General features: G+C 45.6%; 1 protein-coding gene across 5 annotated transcripts in view; it reads left to right on the top strand.

Annotated features, from left to right (window-relative positions):
- The window catches only part of LOC144720739 (LIM domain-binding protein 3-like), a 65,944-nt gene extending 46,071 nt beyond the window's left edge, over positions 1 to 19,873 (top strand). For 2 of the 5 annotated variants that reach the window (XM_078597764.1, XM_078597763.1), the window contains exons 6-18: positions 629 to 808; positions 3,009 to 3,148; positions 3,244 to 3,280; positions 4,659 to 4,694; positions 5,601 to 5,681; positions 7,436 to 7,534; positions 9,346 to 9,420; positions 10,590 to 10,699; positions 12,453 to 12,849; positions 13,601 to 13,781; positions 15,632 to 15,752; positions 16,025 to 16,140; positions 17,218 to 19,873. In XM_078597764.1, coding sequence (XP_078453890.1) covers positions 629 to 808; positions 3,009 to 3,148; positions 3,244 to 3,280; positions 4,659 to 4,694; positions 5,601 to 5,681; positions 7,436 to 7,534; positions 9,346 to 9,420; positions 10,590 to 10,699; positions 12,453 to 12,849; positions 13,601 to 13,781; positions 15,632 to 15,752; positions 16,025 to 16,140; positions 17,218 to 17,307 — 1,663 coding nt within the window. In that variant the 3' untranslated portion in view covers positions 17,308 to 19,873. The remainder of the gene's footprint in view (positions 1 to 628; positions 809 to 3,008; positions 3,149 to 3,243; positions 3,281 to 4,658; positions 4,695 to 5,600; positions 5,682 to 7,435; positions 7,535 to 9,345; positions 9,421 to 10,589; positions 10,700 to 12,452; positions 12,850 to 13,600; positions 13,782 to 15,631; positions 15,753 to 16,024; positions 16,141 to 17,217) is intronic. The other 3 variants (XM_078597765.1, XM_078597767.1, XM_078597766.1) reach the window with 3 other exon arrangements.
- Positions 19,874 to 23,022: the final 3,149 nt, after the last annotated feature.

The following is a 23,022-nucleotide window of genomic DNA, read 5'->3' as shown; positions in this document are numbered from 1 at the left end:
GGAATGGGAAACCCAGCAGTAAGCGGAAGCTTTTGTTGACCTGGCTAAGCTGCCTCTTGCTGAGTTTCCATTCACTGCTTGAAACATCTATGTAGTGCATAAAAATATAAACATCCTTTAAAAACCCCCATCATTATACTGCTGGTGAACAGCATGTTTTTTTTTTACCCGGTATGTTGTATATGTTTACAATTACCATGCGGTGAATACGGTCAGGATCGAAATTAGATACACCTGAAGGATTCTATCCAATTACAGAAATTTCTGATCAAGAGAAGATTGTTCAGTTAGCAAGGCAAGAGTACAAGACACACCAGTGGCTGTTAGTGGGCAACGATTACCTTTGTGGAAGCTATCAGTCAGCTTACACAAATTAATCAACGAGAATAAGCAGAGTAAAGTTATCCAACTTTTCAATGTAAACTTAGCGTGTTTCTCTTCCCTACTCGTTCACTCGTTCATTCTGCCTCTCTCTTCTTCCGTCCGACCTCCCCTGTTTGCGCACCTCCGTGCACCATCTCCCCACCCCGCCTCTCCCGTGTCTGCGCTTAAATTGTGCCGACCCATAAACAAATGTAAACGACGCAAACCAACAACGATCCAAAAACCGATCCCTTCCACCGCCAAGCCCGGCGCTCCTAAAGGACTCCCTGGCCTTTGCGCACAAGCCCATCGCAGTGACCGGCCCGGGAGGTCAGGCCACGATCATCCACGCGCAGTACAACACTCCCATCAGCATGTACTCGCAGGACTCCATCATGGACGCCATCGCTGGGCAGACCCACGTGCGCGGGACAGATGTCCCGGGGTACAGGCAGCGGGCGTGCGCGCGTGCGCGCGAGCGTGCATGCGCATGTGTACATGCATATACGTGCACGTGTTCACGCTCATGCATGTTTGTGTGTATGTGTGCACGTATGTACGCATTGGCTTTGTTTTTGGTTGTGCGAGCCTGCGCATGTGTTGTTGGGTTAGTGCACGCGCACGAATCGGTGTGTTGCTGCATGAATGTGCACCAGTGTGGTGGCTTCCTCTGTCAGGGACAGGAACGACCTTAGCAAAAAGGAAAAAATTATGCAAGATAAACTGGACCAAATTCGGATATTCACCAAAATAGGTGCAATATCTTTAATGAGATACTTTTTGTAAAAAAATTTTAATTTAATACGTATATACAATTGAGGGAGTGATTGACTTATGCCAATTTAGAAGGGCTAGAGAGTTTAAATTTGGCACAAACATTAAAGTATTTGCCCATGACCATACACATCTGAAAACTTGCTTTTATGAAGTTAGGAACCAAAAACATGACAGCCTGGATGTTGATTGTATTTTCTCATTGGGCAGGGTCAGCTTAGAGGCCTACATCACTTTCAGACTTGTGCTAAGCACATCCGTGAAGTTTTCCCGTCATCAGTGAACCGAGTAATTTGCCGAAAGCGATAGAAAGTAAACTTGTGCGTTACATGTACCATATTCTTTGGTTCTTTCGGTAAAGTCATGTAGATAGAAAAATTATAATAAAAAAAGTGAATTAAAAAAAATAAACAACAAAAAACCACTAATGTAGACTTGCAGCCTGGTTCTAATCGGAGTGAGTGTCCTGGCAGTCTATAATGTAGACTGTAGCCTGGTTATTAATCTCGGTGAGTGTATTGGCAGTCTACATTATATAAGTCTACATTATAGACTGCCAGTACGCTCACTCAAGTTAAGAACCAGAATGCAGTCTACATTATAGACTGCCAGTACACTCACCCAGCTAAACCATTGCTACAGTCTACATTATAGACTGCCAGTACACTCACCAAACTTAATAACCAGGCTAAAGTTTACATTAGTGTTTTTTGTTGTTTATTATTTTACTCTTTTTATTTTTATTCACGTTATTTTTTTTTATCTACGTGACTTTACCGAAAGAACAAAAGAATATGAATTCCTGCAGTCACGAAAGTTAGTCAATGTACATGTACTCTATGTGGTTATCAATCGTCATCAGCCATGGTCAATCCACTGCTGGATCAAGGCCTCCCATAGCCACCACTACCACCACCCAAGTCCCCGCAGTCCCAGCTCATGAAATTATTTCATCACTCATGGTTATTATTAGGAATATGAAAATATGCATATGTTGCTTATTTGCAACTGAGCTGTATTTCTACACAGCTTTTAATAAATAAATAAACATTTGAACAAGTTTTTATTTAAAATAGCATTGCCAATGGTACTTGGGTAAATGTTACAATGGTTTATTGCGTTGAGCTCAAGTATTAATTTCTGCTGGGAACAGTAAACTGCCTGTGCCAACCAAGCAAAGAAATTGACCAGAGCTTACATAATGAGTAGAAAACGATTTTAAAGTTTAGTGTTGCCTTATACCAAAATAAACCTCTGTGGAATCCTCACATGAAGGCTTTTTTCTCCTCCAGAATGCAAAATTTTGCTCATTAGCCCTTAGCCTGTTCCACGAATCAGTTTTAAGCGATTTTCTCCCTTAAGTTGTGTTGCTTAATAACGTAAAAAATACATGGAACATTCAAAACCAAGTGGCCACTGGCAGCACTGGTCCACACATACATGTGACTGCATGTGTGGATGTGTGCGCGTGTGTACTCGTGAGAAGCGGTAGTGTAGCGGTTAGCGCGCTGCACTATGAACCCGGCGACCCGGGTTCGATTGCCGCTCATGGCCAACACCAGTAACGATGATCTGAACCGGTCCCGGGCCTCCCTTAGGTCGACTCAGCCTCAAATGAGTACCTGGTGCGGTGTGTAAACATTGCTACTAGGAGACAAAGGCGGTCGGGCGTGGTGCTGGCCACTGACCCCCTCATGTACCGTTCCGGCCTTCATAGGTGCTCACTAACAGCACCTGCCCCTACAGTCTGTTAAGGTTATATGGGGGATCTGTATCTTTGTGTGTACTCGTGTGTATGTGTGTGTGTGCTCGGGCGCGCGAGAGGCCGGGCTTGAGTAACGCGCGCGCGCGTCCGCTGTCATGGCGAGCAGCATCGCCGCCAAGGAGCCGCACGTGGACACGTCGTCGCACGTGTACCAGGCCGTGGTGAAGGGGGACGACACCAAGGGGGCCGCCGCTCACCAGTCGCGCTCCTTCCAGATCCTGGCGCACCTCACCGGCACCGAAGGACGTGCGTACTCCCACACTGCCGCCGCTTGTGTGTGCCACGGCCGATCGTGCCATGAGGGTCGCTGACTTTGATGCGTTGTCTTGTTTCCTCTTCAGAGCCAGACCTGGATGGCGAATCCGTGAAGAAAGCCAGGTAGCGTGACCTGAGACATGCAATGTCACTAAGGTGTAGAGGCATTCTCTAGTGAACATGCAAGCTTTATTCAGTCATATGGCTCAACAGGATAATATTTCAAGTGCCATCATTTAGGAGAGAATGCAAAAAGAAAACCAACACTATTTACATGTGTACCAAACATTTTATTTAACCATGCTGATTTTCTGCAAATTCTAAAACCAGTGTGTATGGTGTTAGCTACTGCTAAACATTACATTCTATGTCTTTGTGGTTTTGTCAGAATGTGTCACATCCATTGAGCAGTTCTCCATATGTATCGTTATTGGATGGTCTGGCAGTCTGAGTGCTATGTTTAATGTTTAGCACTGTGGATGACTAACTGTATAAGAAATGATTGCTTAAGCAATTGTATTAATATGTATTTACATATAACTGTACTGTAGTGTGCATAGATGCAGTGCTGTCATGCTCACAGCCTGAACCAATCAATCGGCGTTTTTTTTGTTTCGATTGGGTTGTCATAAAGCCGTCACTCACGCGCTCACTTGTTATCTCACTCACTCCTTCATTCACTCATTTCCTCAGTCATTCACCCATTCACCCACACAACCGTCCGCTTACTCACCCACGTTGCAAGGACAGATAGGCTCCATATAATTGTCCATGTCATTTTTCCTGTATGAAATGTCTTATCTGCAGGTATAGTAAACGTAATTGTTGTTATACATTTGTATATACCGTCATTCATGCAAAATTGCATCTCACAACGCTGTGAGATGTTTGTATGTTGAACCTTCTTCCGCACCGTACGGAGCCAACTGCGCTAATCTGAGGTGCGGATGCATAAATACAGCATTATAAATGCATCCGTAATACAATGAGTAGTGTACGTTTGCTGGCTGATGAGCATGGCCTGCTGTGGATGAGTTCTATGTGCATGACCATTGTGTTGTAATCGCCAGAAAAAAAATGAAAAAGGCATTTAATTGGGAAGATGGCAACATCTGGAATTAAATTCACACCCCAGGAATTGAACTGGCTAATGTGAGTGATAAGCATGCTCACGTCTTTGTGCAATTCATTCAGGTTTTCTGGTCGGATGTATGCAATCCATCTGTATGAACTGTCCATTGATTGAGCTGATGATATTAACTCTGAAATTCGCATAAAACGCTCGTACGGGTGTGTTTTGTTTTTCGTCACACACAAAGCCCACTATGCCTTTGCGATATTTGATTGTGCAAGTGTAAATTAATCATGTGCTTGTCAGAAGAAGATAAAAAAAAAGCTGTGAATGCACCATCACACTTTTTTTTTCATTTCGCATCTTCTTCCCCCGTGCGGCTCGATCGATCGTGATACCTGCAAACTCTCGCACGTCGCTCTAACCCAGTGAGGATGAGTCAAGGGCGGGAGAAAACCAGCACGGGTAAAACGCGAACATCCCTCCCTTCCCTCCCTGCGTCACCCACACCCCAGCCCCCTTCCAACTGGATTCGCTTCTGGTCCCGACGTCTGCTCTTTGTCTCTTCACACGTTTATGGCGAGACATTGATGCAAGAGCCGGGGACCCGTGTCTGAAACGGGGTCCTCTCATCGCCGGTCCATATCCATGCATGATTCTGCCCGGGACCACTCAGATATTCCTGGAGGCCTGGTGCAGAATACCATGTGGGCCCCCCTTATTAGAAACAACAAACAGGCCTGTTATGAGGCCTTTTTTTGGTGTGAGGCCTGGGCTAAATTTCCCATTTTTGCCCCCACCTCTGGGAGTCCTGGTTGGGCCTCCAACCTCTCGGACAGGCTGGGGGCGGGGGGGGTAAGATGTCTTTTGTAGGCCGCCTAGTAACCGACATCAGCACGCCCTTCTCTCATGGTCAAGCCTCCTCCTCCCCGCAAGAACCTGAAACCTGCAGGGCTACCGTGCGGTCAGGAGTGTGGAATTGCTCACCTATTTGGATGTTTAAATACACCGTAGTCCAGTTATCAGTTGAATAAAAGCACCAGCTAGTGATGATTTTGTCATTCTAAACAGTCTGAAGTTGAGGGGAAAACTCACTTGAGGTTTTGTTAGTTTATTCATGTGATTGTCCACTCGGCCCCCATTTGTGTCTCAATGCAGCGGACGGCACTGCTGCCCTTGGACAATGCTCTCCCGATGTCGGGCCCAGTCTCTGCTCGAGACCATTATTGTCTTTGTAGTTTATTGCAGCAAAACATGTTTTAAACCAGTGTGTGCCATCTTCATTAATGTTCAACTGCCACTCCGCTGATGGTGATGCGCCCCTCTTCCCCTGCCTGCGGCTTGCTCCATTTGTCGCTTTCCTCTTCCCAGACCGCACGGAGCTCCAGCTTATCATGGCAGTTCGGCCAACCAGGCGCAAGTGGCCACGGCCTCTGTGCAGGCGTCTAAAAGGTACCGGCGGCACGAACGTGTCACGGGGGGCCATTGGGGCCGTAACCTATGACGCTGTCCGTCCAAAGGTGCGGTCCTGCAATCGCTCATGCCACGACCGGCAGAAGGGTCTCTTCGAGAACAAATTCGTCGTGGTATTTGGTCTAATCTTCTACGTTAACCAGACTATTGGAAACGGTAGGAGTGACCACGCTTTACCCCACCTGGCTGGTTCTGCCAATCAACTCAATAACTGTGAAAAAGAAGCTACAGTGATCCCTCGTTTATCGCGGTTAATGGGGACCGGAACCACTCGCGATAGGTGAAAATCCGCGAAGTAGGATTGGCCCCCTAGGAATTTCCGTATATGTGTGTGTGGGTACCAGAATGTTTAAAATATGTATATTTATACTTTATATATATATTTTACTTAAATCTATTTAATTATAAAACCTTAATATTATACATTTGTAGTGACATAAGAAGGGAGGGGCTGCTGGGGGCTCTGGGTTCCCGGGCAGGTCCAGACGCTTAAGCCTCTGGGCGCCAGGCGTTGGGTTCCCAGGGGGTCCAGACGCTTAAGCCTCTGGACGCCAGGCGTTGGGTTCACAGGCGCTTAAGCCTTTTGGCGCCGCCAACGGGGGGGCTGTGTGTGCTCTGTGGCATGTCTGGTGGCGCACACGGCCCCACCCCTCGTTGGACCAGGCATAAAAAGGGGAGCTCCATAGACGATCGGGGCCAGTTGTAACTCAAGACCCAAGACCCACGACCAGCCATCTGAAGACCCTGGGATGTTGTGAGAGCGAGTGGTGGGACTCTGGAACTCCCGACTCTACGACCTTGTGAGGGCGAGTTCCAGAGCATAGCCAGAGTAGAGTATCTAGGCTGTGTACCTAGGCTGTAACAGAGTATCAGGACTGTTGGAGTGTTGTGTTGTAATAAAGAAGTTACCTCTACAAGTGTCTCCGGAACCCGTTACACATTCACTCTCTCTCTCTCTCATACGATGCGTATTATGGTGTTCTACACTCACCAATGACAGTAGTATCTTGAGACTTGACTCCAGTAATGACGACGACGACGATGGCGACGACGATGGCAATGACGATGACAATGACGACGATGACAGACCTGTGCAGTTCGATGAATGTGATGATAAATGATGATGATGGTGTTACTGCACAGGTATAATGAGGCCTTTAAATCAGATCGAAAAATCCGCGATGCACTGAGGCCACGAAACTTGAACCGCGAAGTGGCGAGGGATTACTGTAATTGCTCAGTGGGCTTTACTTGGTCAAATAAAAATTAAATAGTTTAGTTTTGCTTGTGATTTGCTTACCTTTCCTATACTTTGCACTCTGATCGTAGGTGCTGACCTTAGTAGGTGCTTGCTAACAACACTTGTCCCACCAGTAAATAAGATAAAAAAACACAATGATCTTTGCATTAGCGTATAATTCATATTCTCTATTACTGATGTTAGGAGTGCAATTTGGGAGTAAAACAAATACATATGCTCTACTGCTCTGTTTGTAAATGAGTCCACTGCATACACTATCAAGTGCATCATTGAAGTTTACCTCCACGCATTTATTATGTAACACACGTGTATAACACATGAATGGGGAAGACAAAGTGCATTGCATGTCAGGAGCTTATTGCTTGATGCTTGAATGTTGCCTGCTTTCATTCTGATTGTCGTGGCTCATCCTTACATGAGCGTTTCTGCTTGACCTGTGTGCGCCATGCCACTCTCTCTCTCCTGTCTTCAGCTCACCTCTGCCTTTCACCTCAAAGCTCCAGCCTCTTCCAAAGGCGCCAAATGCAAGCGCGCAGGCATCTGCTGCACTGTCTGCCGCTTTGTCCTCTAGGTCTGCCTTCACTTTTCTAAACTAAACTAAGGCATCAGGGTTGGAACCTGCATAGCAGGCAAGGGAGTGAACATCTTGCCAAACTTGTCCTGACCCCCAGAGCATCATTTCATCATGAGCAGGGGCAATCCCTTGGTGGTGATGTGGGGGCTCCTGGCATAGTGCTGCCACATTCAGTCGCTAGGCTGAGAGGCTGCTATGAGCTCTTTAACGTATTTTGGAGTTAAGTTAGATTTTAATTCACCTGTGAGTTGTTAACGTAAATATCACAAGTTGCTCCTTCAGCGACAGTATGGAGGTTTGAAAATTGGTCAGTAATCATGATCCACGGTTAAAGTAGATTTTTCTGTGTGGTTCATTACAATCACTAATGATTGCCAAAAATAGTATACCAAAATGTACATTTCTATCTTTCTACTAAATTCAGTCCAAACCCGAGATTTGAAATCTTTAAATGTATTAAGCAATTCAAATATATATAGAACATTTTGCAATTGACCCCTTTAGATAGTGAAATTCAGTTCTGTTGACTACAAACCCTGGTCGCGTGGTTTATTGGCGTTAGTCAAACAGTACAAACGGTATCTCAGGAAGTAGCAGGTGGGAACAACCTTATTAATTTCCGATTGTCTTGTGGGTAAACAAATTTCACTCCCTGTATTCTCTCTGTAATTACACTGCCACACAGCTGTTCCTCTCATGGGTCAAAATCTCACATTTCATGTCATAAATAGAGGCGGTCCGCCAATAAGCCATCAACTCTTCAGCAAAGGTTGGTGGATGAGGATGATTTCTGTGGACAAAACTCAACGTGCAGTGCTACAAGGTGGCCAGGAGATGTCAGTGTAGTAAATGAGTTGTTGACTTATCTCAATGGATAAACAATTTATATTTCATCACGTGTGTAGATTTTCTCCCAGGTATTTTAGTTGTCACCACCATGCAAAGTTTAGATGAAGGGAATGGCCAAACTTCCCTATGGAGGTACCCCCTATATAACAGTTTCGACACTCAATGATATTTTTCTAGAGATTAGTGCTTTGTATACATATTCTGCTTTTCTCCGAGCCCTAAACCATGCTGTTTGGCTGCCATTGACATCGGCGTAATTTTCCTTGAAAGATGCGTGTGTGAAACGGTGAATCGTGTTGAAGTGATCAGAACGGAACCATCGTGCAGCACCTTTAAAAATACACGGCATTGCTAAGTGGAGACACCGTGGTTGGAATGGAAATTCGGAGCAGAGTCTCTTTTAACAAAAGTCACGCAAATGCGCTCAACAAACGCCCCGCTGGACTTTGCCTTGGCATGCACCGCTTGCAGCCAGCCCTACATGGCTTTAAAATTCACCGCACCCATCACACATTCCACCGAGACATAAATATGTCATGACACTCTACTTTGGCCAAGCAGGATACGATTTAACCATCGAACACAGCGCTTACTCATACTAGCACATGGCGTCGCTTGTCAGTGAGACATATAACTTTTAAGCTAAAGCACACTTTTAGTATCAGAAAAAAAAATCCGAACTTTTTATGATGGCCTTTGGAGAACAGCAAACATTTGATTCATGCTCACTGCATTCCCATTACATTTCCTGTTTATGGTAATTTTCGAAGAAATTATGTGGTACTAATTTCTCCACTTTTTCTTTAAGTGCATTATTCCTCGCTAACGACTGTGTAAATTGGGGATATAGTCTGTCTGGCAGGAGGCCACACGTCCTAAGATGTATCCTGCCTGGACTAGGTATGAGGCACGTTTTTACTCCTAACTACTTTTGCTTCTCCATGACTCCACGCTTGCAGCTCCTCTTTCCAGCAGAGCGTCTCTACCTCCTCTTATGCCTACTCAGCCTCCTCTGCTGCCTCCAAGCAAACTAGGTACTGCCAACGGTGACTCTTCTATCTACTTAAGGCCATTTATATGGTGCGGAAATTTCAGATTGATGATGACTGCGACTCTTCATGATTGAGTTCAACTTTCCAACCTGTTCTATGAGTTTAACAATGCTTCCTTTTTTTGTTAAACCGTAATACATTTCATAACACTGACTGTGTGGGCATTTAAATACAGTACACTGTTGTGTTCTGACTTACAAACCGTTCGACTTACGAACGGGCTCAGGAATGGAACCCTTTTGTAAGTCGGGGACTGCTCATACTTGGCTATATATAACCTGCTCTCTGTGCCTATGTATTCATCATTTTCATTTTGGTGTGCATTCAGTAGCTGTGCCAGGTAAACATACTCTGCTGTGTAATGAAAAGTAAAATTGAGTACCAATGTGCCGAAAGAAGCACGTGTTTAATCGGCGTGCACTGCTTGCTATGACACGTAGCTCTGAAACACTGGGGTCATAAAACAATATTTCGATCAAATAGTGAAAAGCGTGCAAAGAAACAGAAGAATGCATGGATTCGAGAACATATGCAGGTTAATAACACCACCCAAACTAAAGTATTAAGAAAACTGAGTGGGGCTTGACCAGGATGCACCACGGGCAAGAAGTGACAATGGTCAAAAATAACAACGGAGTGGCTACCAAGGTATGGAACTCGTCAAAGAGGACGTCCTCCAAGGCAATGGAGCAATGAACTCGGTTCACACGCTGGTGCTGGATGGATTGTTCCATCGTAGGACTGTGAGAGATAGACGACACGGGGAGGCCTTCATCCATCAGTGGAGAGAACATGGTTGCTGTTGATGATAACCGATCTCCTTGCCGTAGTCAGACCATGTGACTCGTTGAATCAGAGGTGGTGTCTCCCGCATTTGTTGTCATTATGTGCTGCCTACCTTTAACCACAGCTGTTAGTAATACAAATTGACATAGCATCTTTCGTATTTACAGTCCTCTTAATTAAAGTCACATTTGGCCAACTGTGACCTTGACTCAACGTGAAAACTCGGTGCTGGAGTATAGAAGCGTGCGACCACGTCTGTCTCCGTACGTCACAGCCGAGTGTGAATCTTCACGGCGCGCTGACCCGCTCAATAGATAAAGGCAATTGCAGTCGAAACGTCCCAGCTGTGTCTCCGTCGGCCGCAGCTCCCACGCGCTGCACTCTGGACCGGCGCACGCTCCGCCCGCCGTGGGCCACAGCCCCAGACCCAACGTGGTGACAACGGCAACGATCCGGCCCAACCAGCCAGCGCCAGGTGCCGCTCGAAACCTCTCACTCCAACGTGATTCTTACTCTTAATGTGTGGAGGCTATGCTACGTGCTCATTGTGTATTATGCTGAGTGTGGGTTATGTGGTGTACTTTGCATTATATGAAGTGCTTTGTGTGGGTTATGTGGTGTACTCTGCATTATATGAAGTACTTTGTGTAGGTTATGTGGTGTACTCTGTGGGTTATGTGGTGTACTCTGTATTATATTAAGTACTTTGTGTAGGTTATGTGGTGTACTCTGTGGGTTATGTGGTGTACTCTGTATTATATTAAGTACTTTGTGTGGGTTACGTGGTGTACTCTGAATCATATGAAGTACTTTGTGTAGGTTATGTGGTGTATTCTGTCTGGGTTATGAGGCGTACTTTGTGTGGGTTATGCGGTGTACTATGTAACCCCGAACACACGTCCCACAGCCTCTTTTAACCCCTCCATCTCTGCCCTCGCTCCCAATACACATCCACGTAGGGCACGCCTGGTCCGGGTGATGTCACTGCCCTTTAACCCCTGCTCCCTGTCCAGCGCATTCCCGCACGCATGATTGGTGCATGTTATAGTGAGAGCGGAGATGTCGTGTCTGCGTGGTGCGTGTGCGTGAGGGTGGCTCGCCGATCCCTTACAGTTATATGAAGTACTTTGTGTGGGTTATGTGGTATACATATTCTTTGGGTCTTTCGGTAAAGTCACGTAGATAGGTTCAAACAAAATAACAAAAAAAATACTACGTTTCGATCGCAACAAAAGCGTTCGTCAACAGGAAGAGGGGGTTAGCTTCTAAAGGTAAACTGTTTATAAAGGTTTGAAATGGTTGATTTAAACTGGTTGATAATGTCCCTCCAATGATTCCACGAAATTGATTTCTCTAAGACGAAGGTACTTTGCAAATCCACTGGCTATCAACAAAGATTCGTTCATGAAGCCATCCATATATATAGACACAGACACAATTTCAATCGAGAAGATGGGTATAAACTGAGCAATCATTGGAAGGACGTTATCAACCAGTTTAAGTCATAACTGGCTGTGATGTTCTCATCCTACCATCTTCCGATGTTCGTTGTTATTTTCGGCTCTGATTTTACATTAACGGGTAAAATTTCTCACCCTAACACAGCCACCTCGCTCACCGAGCTCGAGGTTTTTGCTTTGCGATCTGCCACGAACATGCTAATCTCTCACATTAGCATAGCCACCTCAGGGCGCCCGCCGTTAAGGCCGCTCAATGATCTTACATTATCATGCTAACTTTACTGGGCAGCCCTTTGATTGGTGGGAAAACCCACCACCATCGCGGTCGCTGCCCACCACTTACATTAACATTGGCTGCTGACATTTGGGCTACGCCCATTTCAAACCTTTCTTAACAGTTTACCTTTAGAAGCTAACCCCCTCTTCCTGATGACGAACACTTGTGTTGCGATCAAAACATCGTAGTTTTATTATTTTTTGTTATTTTCTTTGAACCTATCTATGTGACTTTACCGAAAGACCCAAAGAATGTGAATTCCTGCAGTCACGAAAGCTTTAAGTCAATATTTACGTGGTATACTCGGTGTGGGTTATGCGGTATACTTTGTGTACGCTATATGGCGGACTCCGTGTGGGTTACATGATATACTCGGTAGGTTATGCAGTGTACATTGTGTTGATGAGTTGGAGTATTCTCTGATGTGGTGTCTCATCACAGTGGTAACGTGCCACTTGCCCCTACTTGCCACTCTCTGAAATCCGCTTCAGGACATGTCAACAGCAGCATCACCATCAATCTGCCGAGCACCGAGGCCACTCCCTCCGGTGGGCCCGCTAGCCGCCCCCCGTGGGTCACCGATGATCAGTTTGCGCAGAAGTACGCGGCGGATCGCAGCACCACGACGATCTCCAAGTCGGTGGGACCGGCCAGCGGCGGCGGCGGTCAGGGATACGGTGCGCCGGCGCAGCATGGGCCGCCAGCGCCGCCGTTCGCGCCGGCGCAGCGTGGGCCGGCTGCCCCATCCTCGACTCCTATCCACGCCGTCGCTTCGGGCCCAGGCTACGGGCAGGCCGTCTCGCCGAGCCGCGGCAAGGTGCAGTGGGCGCAGCACTGCCAGCCCAGCCAACGCACGCCCATGTGCGGCCAGTGCAATCAAATCATCCGGTGAGTCGCCCCGTGGTTTTGTTTTGTGTCGGTGGAGGTTCCACTGTTGTCGCTCACCCACAGGTGAAGCTCTGTCTCTCCCTCTACACCGCGTGCTGCTCACTCCCCACCGCTGTCTTTACATCCAGTTCCAGTTTGGATTACTCAGTGTAATGTCAACCCGAGGTCACCAGGTGGCCCCAGGGTCAAAACGCTGAGGTAACCATGATTACATTGGCTTTTCAAGCACAGTGAGTCGATGGACATAAGCCCAGTCACGAAAGATTGAATTAAAAGTACAACGTTAATTTTGACATTTGCTTAATTTGGCGAGATTAGGGTGTTCCGTGTGGATCGGGGGCCATTTGGAGTTGTTTTGTGATATAATCTTTCGCAGGTAGTTCTCCAACCAACATGGATGCCTCACGAGCGAAATTATACCAATCGCACAATTTGAATAAAATTATGAGAATGACTAAAAAAGACCAATTTCAAGCAGAAGTTACCATTTGTGGATTTCAGCCAGGTCTGTCCTCATCAGTCACCCCAAAAGTATTTCTGCTCCTGCAGAGGATATACCTCTCTTGGCATGGCTGTGGCTGCCACCAGTCACATGCCACCTACTCCAGTATGGCAGCGCCCCGGGAAATATTCGGCGAAACATTAAGCCATAGTTTACACAGTTTCAGAATTTCCCCCCCCCACCTCCTCGCCTTCTCCCCGGGAGCCGCCGCGTGCCCCTGCGTGTTGTGCGTGTCCTGGCACCCCTCAGCGGCCCCTTTCTGGTGGCGCTGGGCAAATCGTGGCATCCGGCCGAGTTCAACTGCGCCCAGTGCCACACCACGCTGACGGAGACCGGCTTTGTGGAGGAGCAGGGAAACGTGTACTGTGAGACCTGCTACGAGAAGTACTTTGCTCCGGATTGCGCCAAGTGCCGCAAGAAGATCATGGGGGTTAGTGCGTGCGTGTGTGTGGGAGGTTGAAGAGAAACCTTTCATCGGGTGGTGCTCAGCAGCATAATAAACAAATAAGCCATGTAGATTCAATTAAAGATGACCATATCCTACATATTCGTGTTTTTTCGGTAAAGTCGTGTAGAAGAGAAATGATAAAATTATAAAAATAAAATTCTCACGACGTTTCGATTGCAACACAATTTTCTTGTAAGAAAATTATCTTGCGAGAAAATTTTCTTGCTGTGGTTTTCACACTTGATTATGATTGCTTGTGTTGCAATCGAAACGTCGTGATAATTGTATTGTTTTATTTTTTATTATTTTATTATTTCCTTTCTACGTGACTTTACCGAAAGAACCAAGAATATGAATTGAATCCCTGCAGTCACGAAAGCTTTAAATCGAAACATATTCTACATGTATGATATGCCCAAGTAAATTAATAAACAGATATTTTTGTATGAATCGGACGTGTATATTCAGTATAAAATGACCATACCCGACATGTAGGATATGTCCATTTCGGATTAATTTATTCATAAGGCAGTTCCCGACTTACAAACGGGTCCCTTTCCTGAGACCCGTTCGTAAGTCAAACAATTCGTAAGTCAGAACACAACAATGTACTGTATTTAAATGCCCATATGGTCAGTGTTATAAAATGTTACGATTCAACAAAACAGGGAAGCATTCTTAAACTCATAAATAAGAATACATATTGTACATATGCATGTAAAACTGTGATATATACTTTATCGTAAACAAAAGAAAGTAATATAAAAATGTAAAAAAAAAATCTGTTTTATTTTCACTTAACTTGAATCCTGATGCTGCCTTGCTTGTCAAAAGGGGTGCAATGAGTCCCCATAATTGCACATACACACGGGGGGGGGGGGGGGGGGGCTCACCCGCGTGTGCACATACACACACGTGCACGCACACAATCTCTTTCACACACACAAAACAAAGCCAGATATTCCCCATATAGCTTGAAAAGACTGTTGGGGCAAGTGCTGTTAGCAAAAACCTTTGAAGGCTGGAACGGCATTCGAGGGGATGGGTAGCCAGCACCACACCCGGCTGCCTTTGTTACCTGCACCAGGTACTCATTTTGAGGCTGAGTTTACCTAAGCGAGGCCCAGGATGGGTTGAGATAATCGTAACTGGTCTTGGCCTTGAGCGGAAAACGAACTCCGGTCGCCGGGTTCGTAACGCAGCATGCTAACCACTACACTACCGCTCCACCCAAACGCACACTCACTTTCATACACCCACACACTCACTTTTGCACACAACATGTGCACAAGCGCACACATACACACAAACACTCACCGATAGTGCAATGCTGGACTCATTACTTCTCGCGGAGGATTGCTCTGCTGAACAAAATAGTTCCGCAGTTCAGTCCGCAAGTGCGAGTTTGCATTCGCACGACGGATGGTTAAAACATAAGTATCTCATGGAAGCTCGTTAGTATGTGCGGATAATCGTAAATCAGGCATTCGTAGGTCAGGGACTGCCTGTATAGTCCATATTATTAATATGTACATGGAGTGACTGAAAAGTTGCTGGCCTGGTGTATAAAGCAATAACCCACCATCCATTCCGTGGTAGAATGAGTTATAATATCGTTTATCGACAATATCATCATCGACCATGTTCTCGCACTACTGTTTGTAGGCTTCCCCACATCGTTGCGCTCCTTCATGTTTCTGCGATACCACAACCCGTCTCACTCCTGTACACGCGCTGATCTAATTTCCTCCGTCAAATTTCAGTCGATTTCACTGGGCGACACGTTCATGACTGCTGCACGTTCTGCTCTCGCTTGTGCCCTCTGGCTGCAGGAGATCATGCACGCCCTGAGGCAGACGTGGCACACCACCTGCTTTGTGTGTGCATCCTGCGGCAAGCCCTTTGGAAACAGCCTCTTCCACATGGAGGATGGCGAGCCTTACTGCGAGAAAGGTGCCCCACTCCTCACCGTTGTGCGGAACTTGCATTCAAGCGACCACGCAACACTGTTGGACCGACTTGTCCCGATCCTCCTCCCCACATGAGTGCTGGCCAATTCTGATACTTGGCCATTGTGCATTTTTCAATAAATGGGTGCAGTGTATATCAGTACCGGGAGTATTATTGTAGATACCTGGTGTCACTAAATACACCTGCAGCTTGGCTTGTTCTTGTTTTCCCAGCCTGGTGTAACTTGCCCTGCGGTGCTCTGTGTGTGTTCACAGACTACGTGGTGTTGTTTAGCACCAAGTGCCATGGTTGTGACTTTCCCGTTGAGGCTGGAGACAAATTCATCGAGGCCCTTGGCCACACTTGGCATGATACCTGCTTCATCTGCGCTGTGAGTGTCATCTTCTATTTGTTGATGTTATTTTTGTGGATTGGTGGATCACGCAAATTCATGAAATTCCCTACCCGTGGACATCAAGGTCGCCATTTTTATCTCTACAGGGATAAAGTGTTACCCCCTCACTCGCGTAGGTTTTATCCGGGCACTCTGGTTTCCTCCCACATGTATAAATACACATTTATGGAGTTGGCCAAACATCCCAATATAGGACCACAGCTTGGCCAATTGTTGGATCTAATCCTGTCTAATCTTCCTCTTGCATATGGTTTCCCGTGCCTCCTTAAGGAAAATGTGTGCATTACAAATTCCAAAGTAGTTTAAGATTAAATTGCCATAAATGATGCTCTATTAAAAAATCATTTTTTTGCAGCCACAGCAGTAAAAAAAATGTTTCAATCTACTTTATCAGTATAAAGCAAAGTCTTCAGATGTAGGGCTTCTTAAGCTGTGTTTGTGTTTAATTTGTGAAATTGTTATCCTTGTTGTGCTCATGTGCAAATCACAACTCAAGAAACACATTTACAGGTGTAAAGATTATAAACCATCCATGTACTTTACAAGAGAAAATACATTGCTAGACTATAAAAGCCACTGAAAGGCAACACTGTCAAATTAATGCAAATTAATGTAAAGTATATATATTTTTAAAAAATGCATAGTTCTTATTTTGCACCGTACGTAGCCAACCGTGCTAATGGCTGGCAAGGCAGTTGATCTTCCCAATTCTAAGGAAGGAGCATAATTATTGAGCTACAAATATAATACATTTTCCAACATGATGTATGTATCCAAGTTGACATTCCATGCTCATATTGAGATGTGACACGCGATACAAGACCTCCATTTAAACATCTCATCCGCCAGATAGCATCTCCCGGTACCATTATAGGCAGCCGGCTCTGATTTTCTGACCCATAGGGCATACAGCCCCCTGCTGATGGTGGTATCAGTTGCCACCCGCTGCTGTGTTTGCAGTGGTCAACTGTTCAAAAATAGTCTGGCTTCTATGTGTCGTCTTTTTTTTTCTCATTCTTGAGTCTTTAACTTCTGCTGCATTTCACTGTGTAGGTGTGTCATGTTAACCTGGAGGGACAGCCCTTCTACTCCAAGAAAGACAAGCCACTCTGCAAGAAACATGCCCATGCCATCAATGTCTAAACCTGGTCACACACACGCTACACTCATACGTGAAAGCATTTGTATCGATTGAGTTTCTGACACATGCTTTTTTGGCATAAAATATCTATGCACTCGTAGACTAATTTTAAAGTGGAACAAAATGCACACAACAATAACTTCTACCAGTGGCGTTCATTTGAAGAAAGCGATTTAAAAATTTCCAAGCATTGGCATTAAAATTAAATCCAATAAAGTTTGAATTCCCTTGATCATTTCATAAATAAATACCCACATGAGAAACGTAATTATAAGATTTGCATAAATCTTAAACAGCGGTGTGTGCTTACGTTCCAAAAATATCGGGAGTATTTATTTCTTTGTAGGTTTATACACTCCCCTTTGAGCAAAGGTCAGCTAGCCCAATTTGTACCGTCACTGGTAATGCTCTATATTTAACCCCGTGCACTGGTCTGCGTGGATCACAGAGCTGCTCTCACAAGTCGCCGGGCTCGTGATATGCAGAGAGACGTGGTTTGCTGCGCTGATAGAACGGTGCCTTATTGTGTAAACAATTGGTTCCCAAAATACGCAGTGCACTTGCTGATGCGCTGGTGAACCAACCGGTCACCCCCTCTGTAATTCAGCTGTCAGAGGCGGCGGCAAGGATTTCCAATGGTCGCATTACACCACGGGATGGCATTCATTTACAAATGGATGGCCTAAAATGTAATGCGGCAGCATGATGCATTGTCAGCATGACTGGTCAGTGCAATAGTGACTGTGATGCAGGTGATGGTGGTGGATGCGGATCGATATTTTGACGGGATTAGTCCTCACACGGACGATAGTAGTGATGGTGATCATGCTCAAAGTTAGTTTTAACAGGCATGGATTTGAGATAGGAGTCTGGAGAGGTATGTGGATATCTATGTGGTAGGCAAAGGATATGTTATATCAGTGAGACAAATTAATTGACTGTTTTGCCAGAGGTTCTGACTGGGGAACGGAGTCTACATTGTGCGGATTGTGGTGTTTTTCTGATATTCTAATACTGTAATGTTTTGAAAGAGGGCGCTATATTGCAACAATGTGTCAATGTTAAGAAGAAAAGAGCTGTACGTGAAGTAAATGCCAACACAGCACCAGCTTTTGAAAGTGAACGTTTTGTGTACAAGCCAAAACACTGACACTATGCCATGTAGTAATTCTATCTTCATGCATGATAACACTAATTTGAATAAGAAATTTTGTTTTAAAGTGAATATTTTTTTCCTTTGTCAAAAAGGGCTTGAGGGGTACGTTTTGAATAGTAATCGAAATTAAGTCATCCAGTATTCTCTGTTGTGTCTAAGGTTATGTAGCAATAGACTAAAGACTGCTATACAAGTTTGTCGAGTAGCCATCTAACTTTTGTGCCTTAAAGATAGATGTTTGTAATACATGATACATTACTTTCAATACACCAATGTAGGTGGACGGAGATGCAGATTTGATTGATGTCTAGACAAAGCTATGCATGCAGTTGAAATAAAGCTGTACAGTGATATGTTTCTTGTGGATCAAATAGGCATTAAATCCTGGAGGCATAAACCGTGCAGCCAGCAAACGTCACATTCAACAATTGAGCCATGAAAACCAGCTTCAAGTGTTGTTGCACAAGTGAATCAAGAATACTTGCCTAAGCAGCAGCTTCACCGTAATGTTGATTATTGTTGTTGCCTGTCGCGAAATCCATTAATTGATTGGTTTTATTTCTTGATAACAACAAAAAAGCATTGCAACGTTTCCGATGACTCTGGTTTACATTGGTGTGCACTGAGTTGAACACGTAGCTTGGCATGCTATTTGTTTTCTCTGAAACAATGTTCAGTATTTTTTTTTATATTGCTACTTGACTTGTATTTCTTTTTGGACTCTGTGGTGTAAGGAATTGTAGCTGATTTTGATGAATTCACCAAATTGTGACAGGTGTGCAAAATGGAAGCTGTTTTTGCAGGTTTAATAGGTGTGTGCCCCATTGCAGACCTGTACTGCGAAAACATCTTAGAGTAGTTTCTGTTGGTGAAATAGGCGTGCGTGTTTAGAACATTGGGATTTTAGCTGTTGGGCCTGAGATGTTTTAAGTGTCGCCCAATATGTCAACCATACTGTGTTTTTAAACGCTCAGTTAATCGTCCCTGAAGAAGGGTAATTGCTTGAAAAGTTCGCCAACTCTTTTTAGGCACCGTAAGTGAAAGCGGTGTTTTGGCCAGTTTAAAACATTACATGTTAAAATAACTTTCACAATATTTAAATTACAGTGAAATCGTTATTAGCAATGAGACATACGGTCATGTTGAGAATTTAATGACAATTTGGACGTTGTTGAGGATTTTTTTAAATACACGTTTTAATTGGTAAAGCTGCATATCCATATCAGACACTGCAAATTCAAAGTTGACAATAGAGACATACTGTATTTTTACAAATTTGCAAAATAATACATTGCCATGTAAGCAGTATGGTGCTTAGGGCCTTAAGAGTTGTTTTTTCATTCATGTGTTAATTTGCATGTGAAATTGTATGCATGTACAATTTATCTCAATAAAGTTTAGATTTACCATGAGCACGTGTTCCTTTATTTGCATACGCGTTACATTAGCTCTCATAAATCATGTGTCAAGGTTGTGATTTTTACTGCATACATTTTTCAGTACATTATGGTCAAAGATCATAACGGTGATTGTAGTACTGTATTTTTGTTAAAATAAGTTATGGAGTGAATATTTCCATGGAAGTAGCTTCGTCATAATTGTTCATCATATTTGATGATGGCTGCACCATCTTTGTTCGCCAGTGTGTTTTGGGGCCTTTCCGTTATTTGCCGAGTAGGTCAATCCTCGAAAGGCAGGATCCTCACACAACTCGCACGCATGTTCGTGCTTCTCCTTACAGGACTTCTCAGATGATGCTGGGATTGCCTGAGACGCTTGTCTTTTATTATTATTACACGCTTTTTATTAAATCACTCTGTTGTATCCTCAAATCTTGTAACTCAATTTGTACCCACGTCCCAATGTGGTATCGACTGCAAACTTGGTATACTTATGCCATACTGATAATACTATATTCTATCATTACAAATAAAAAAGATATATTTGTAAACATTATTTTTTATATGTGTAGGACTCTTACTGACGCGACAACTTCTTTATCTTTCTCGTTCCTTTTATTCCGCATATAGTTCACATCTCCGACAGCATCGTTCAATGTTCCTCCATACACTTCAATGTACAATTCTCTTTCAGCCCCACTCGATGATCCTCCGTTCGCTCGCTCTGCTGCTTCGCTCTCTCTCTCTCCACCAAGGTCCGTTACTCCGCTGCTTCGCTACGCTGTACTCGCTCCGTCCTTGCTACTCTCTGCTTCGCTACGCTGTACTCGCTCCGTCCTTGCAACTCTGTCCGTACTCTCTATATCCACTGCTACCGTATACTGTATTCTCTTTGTCCACTGCTACCTCATACTATCCACTCTTATCCACTGCTACCTTATACTATACACTCTTATCCACTGCTACCTTATACTATACACTCTTATCCACTGCTACCTTATACTATACATTCTTGTCCAGGCACCAACTCCAACGCTAACTCCAACTGCGACTCCAACCCTAACAATGACTCCCCTATCTCCATACGCTCACTGCCTTTATCTCCGAACCAATCAGCCCCAATTAATTATGTCTTCCCCCGCTTTGCTACTCGCCCCCAGACCCCCAGCCTCACGTGATCCTGTTATCGTCGCCACCCCGGCGCCAGCCATCAACCACTCACCCTCTTGACCAATCACTGGCCTGCGTCCTCAGTTACCATTAACACCTGTGGCGCCTCTTAATGACCTCCCCCTTAATTGGCGCAACAACTGTATATCCTCAGTTGCCCCCACTGTCCGCTGCACGCTCGCATCGCAACCAAACGCATGGCGCGTGTCATTTCAAGTCCTACATCACCCCCCCCCCCCTGTTGAAAAAGTTAGCCGTCCCGGCTAAACACAACGCATCACGCAGAAAACACAACATACAACAAAAAGTACACGATCCCCCCCCCTCCCCACCGGGCACGACCCCCAACGTCCATGTCTCCCAAAGTTTTATGAAAAAGTCAATCTTCTTGAGCGGGTTCACGCAGCCGGTCTGTCGCCCCAGCTCGACTGAACAGAGGGCAGGGTGTATCTGTCCGTGGGCACGGGGCAGCGTCCTACCCGAAACGTGCGCCCATCTTCGTTACACCGGCCATTCCTCGATGAGACCCCAACGTGGTCTCGTGTGTCCCGGGGTGTCTCCTGACTCAAAAATGGCGATCCTGCAGACACACGGGGAGTAGACTGCTGAGGTGCGTTCTCCCGTCGTTACACGGTACGCTCGTCAGACACATCCAATACAGGCCGTTCCGGGATGGGAGATGACGAATCATAAGGCACCACATATCTCTTCAAGCGCGATGGGTGAATATGCCACAATCAGCGACCGTATTGAATCCTCACACTCTGATCCCAACGAACTTCCACAATCTCAACGGGCCCCTGCCAGGGACGATGGAATTTCGGTGATGTGCCTACCGGCACCATCAGACAATGTAACCAGGCCTTGTCCCCCACCTGCCATGGCTCACGTGGAAGCTGTGTACCGTGCAGGCGCTCATTAGCCGCCTGCCTTCGTTCCGTATTTCCCAGCGAGGCCTCCCTAGCCTCTTTCAATCGATCCAATGCCTCAAGCATGGGGACAGGCACCGCTGGCGACTTCCCTTTAGATTTTACCCCCAGCCTGATCAAGGCCGGGGCTTCTGGTTCACGACCATACATCAAATAGAAGGGTGAATACCCTGTCGAAGCATGTGGGGCTAATCTATAAGCGGCCAAGGCCGCCGGAACATGTAGATCCCAGTCTGTCTGAGTCGAATTAACCTGTTGGCACAACATAGACGTCAATGTTCGATGAAGACGCTCGACCATCCCGTCGGTATGCGGGTGGTATGGGGATGTCTGAATTTTCCTTGTAACCAATGCGTCACACACTTCCTTCAATAGGCGGGACGAATTATTTTTTACCCTGGTCCAAAAGCAGGTGCTCCGGGCACCTTTGTCAAAAACGTAACCCTGCAGGAAGGCCTCCACGATCGATCCTGTCGATTGGTCCACTAACGGCCATGCCATAGGCCACTGAGTGAGGTACTCGACCCCCACAAGCAGGTATTTGTGACCCTGCGGGGTAACGGGGAACGGTCCCAGAATATCAAGGGCTACAATCTCGTTCACCCGCAAAACACGTATCGACTGCAATGGTACCCAATATGGCTGTGCCGGTGCCTTCCACCGTGCACACTCGTGACAAGCCTTAACATACAAATGAACATCATTCTGTAATCCCGGCAAATAGAAATCGTTACTCAAAGTCAAAGCTGTTTTCTTCTCCCCCAAGTGCATCAATCGCTCGTGCGATACAAAACTTCTTTAAGACGACATCCCATCTGACCAGGAGGTCGTCTACGAGTCGAAGAAAGGCCCGATCATCCGACTGCTTATAACGGGAGGCCCGAAGCCTCATTCTGGTAAGCGAAGGATTGTCCGCTTGCAAGCGCGCCCAACAATCCCGTGACAATCTCAGCAACCCAGGCTCCTTAGCCGGTGCTTCGTCAACCCGGTCTGAATCAGCTGCAGCGGCCATGGCCGGAATGCCCTGCAGCGGCGGCCCGCAGCGCAGCGATCCCTCAGAGC

Source organism: Lampetra planeri, chromosome 9 (genome assembly GCF_965212315.1).
Source record: "Lampetra planeri chromosome 9, kcLamPlan1.2.h2, whole genome shotgun sequence".
Classification (NCBI taxonomy): Eukaryota; Metazoa; Chordata; class Hyperoartia; order Petromyzontiformes; family Petromyzontidae; genus Lampetra; species Lampetra planeri.
The sequence above is the reverse complement of the archived record's forward strand: the minus strand, read 5'-3'. Positions and strand labels throughout refer to the sequence as shown.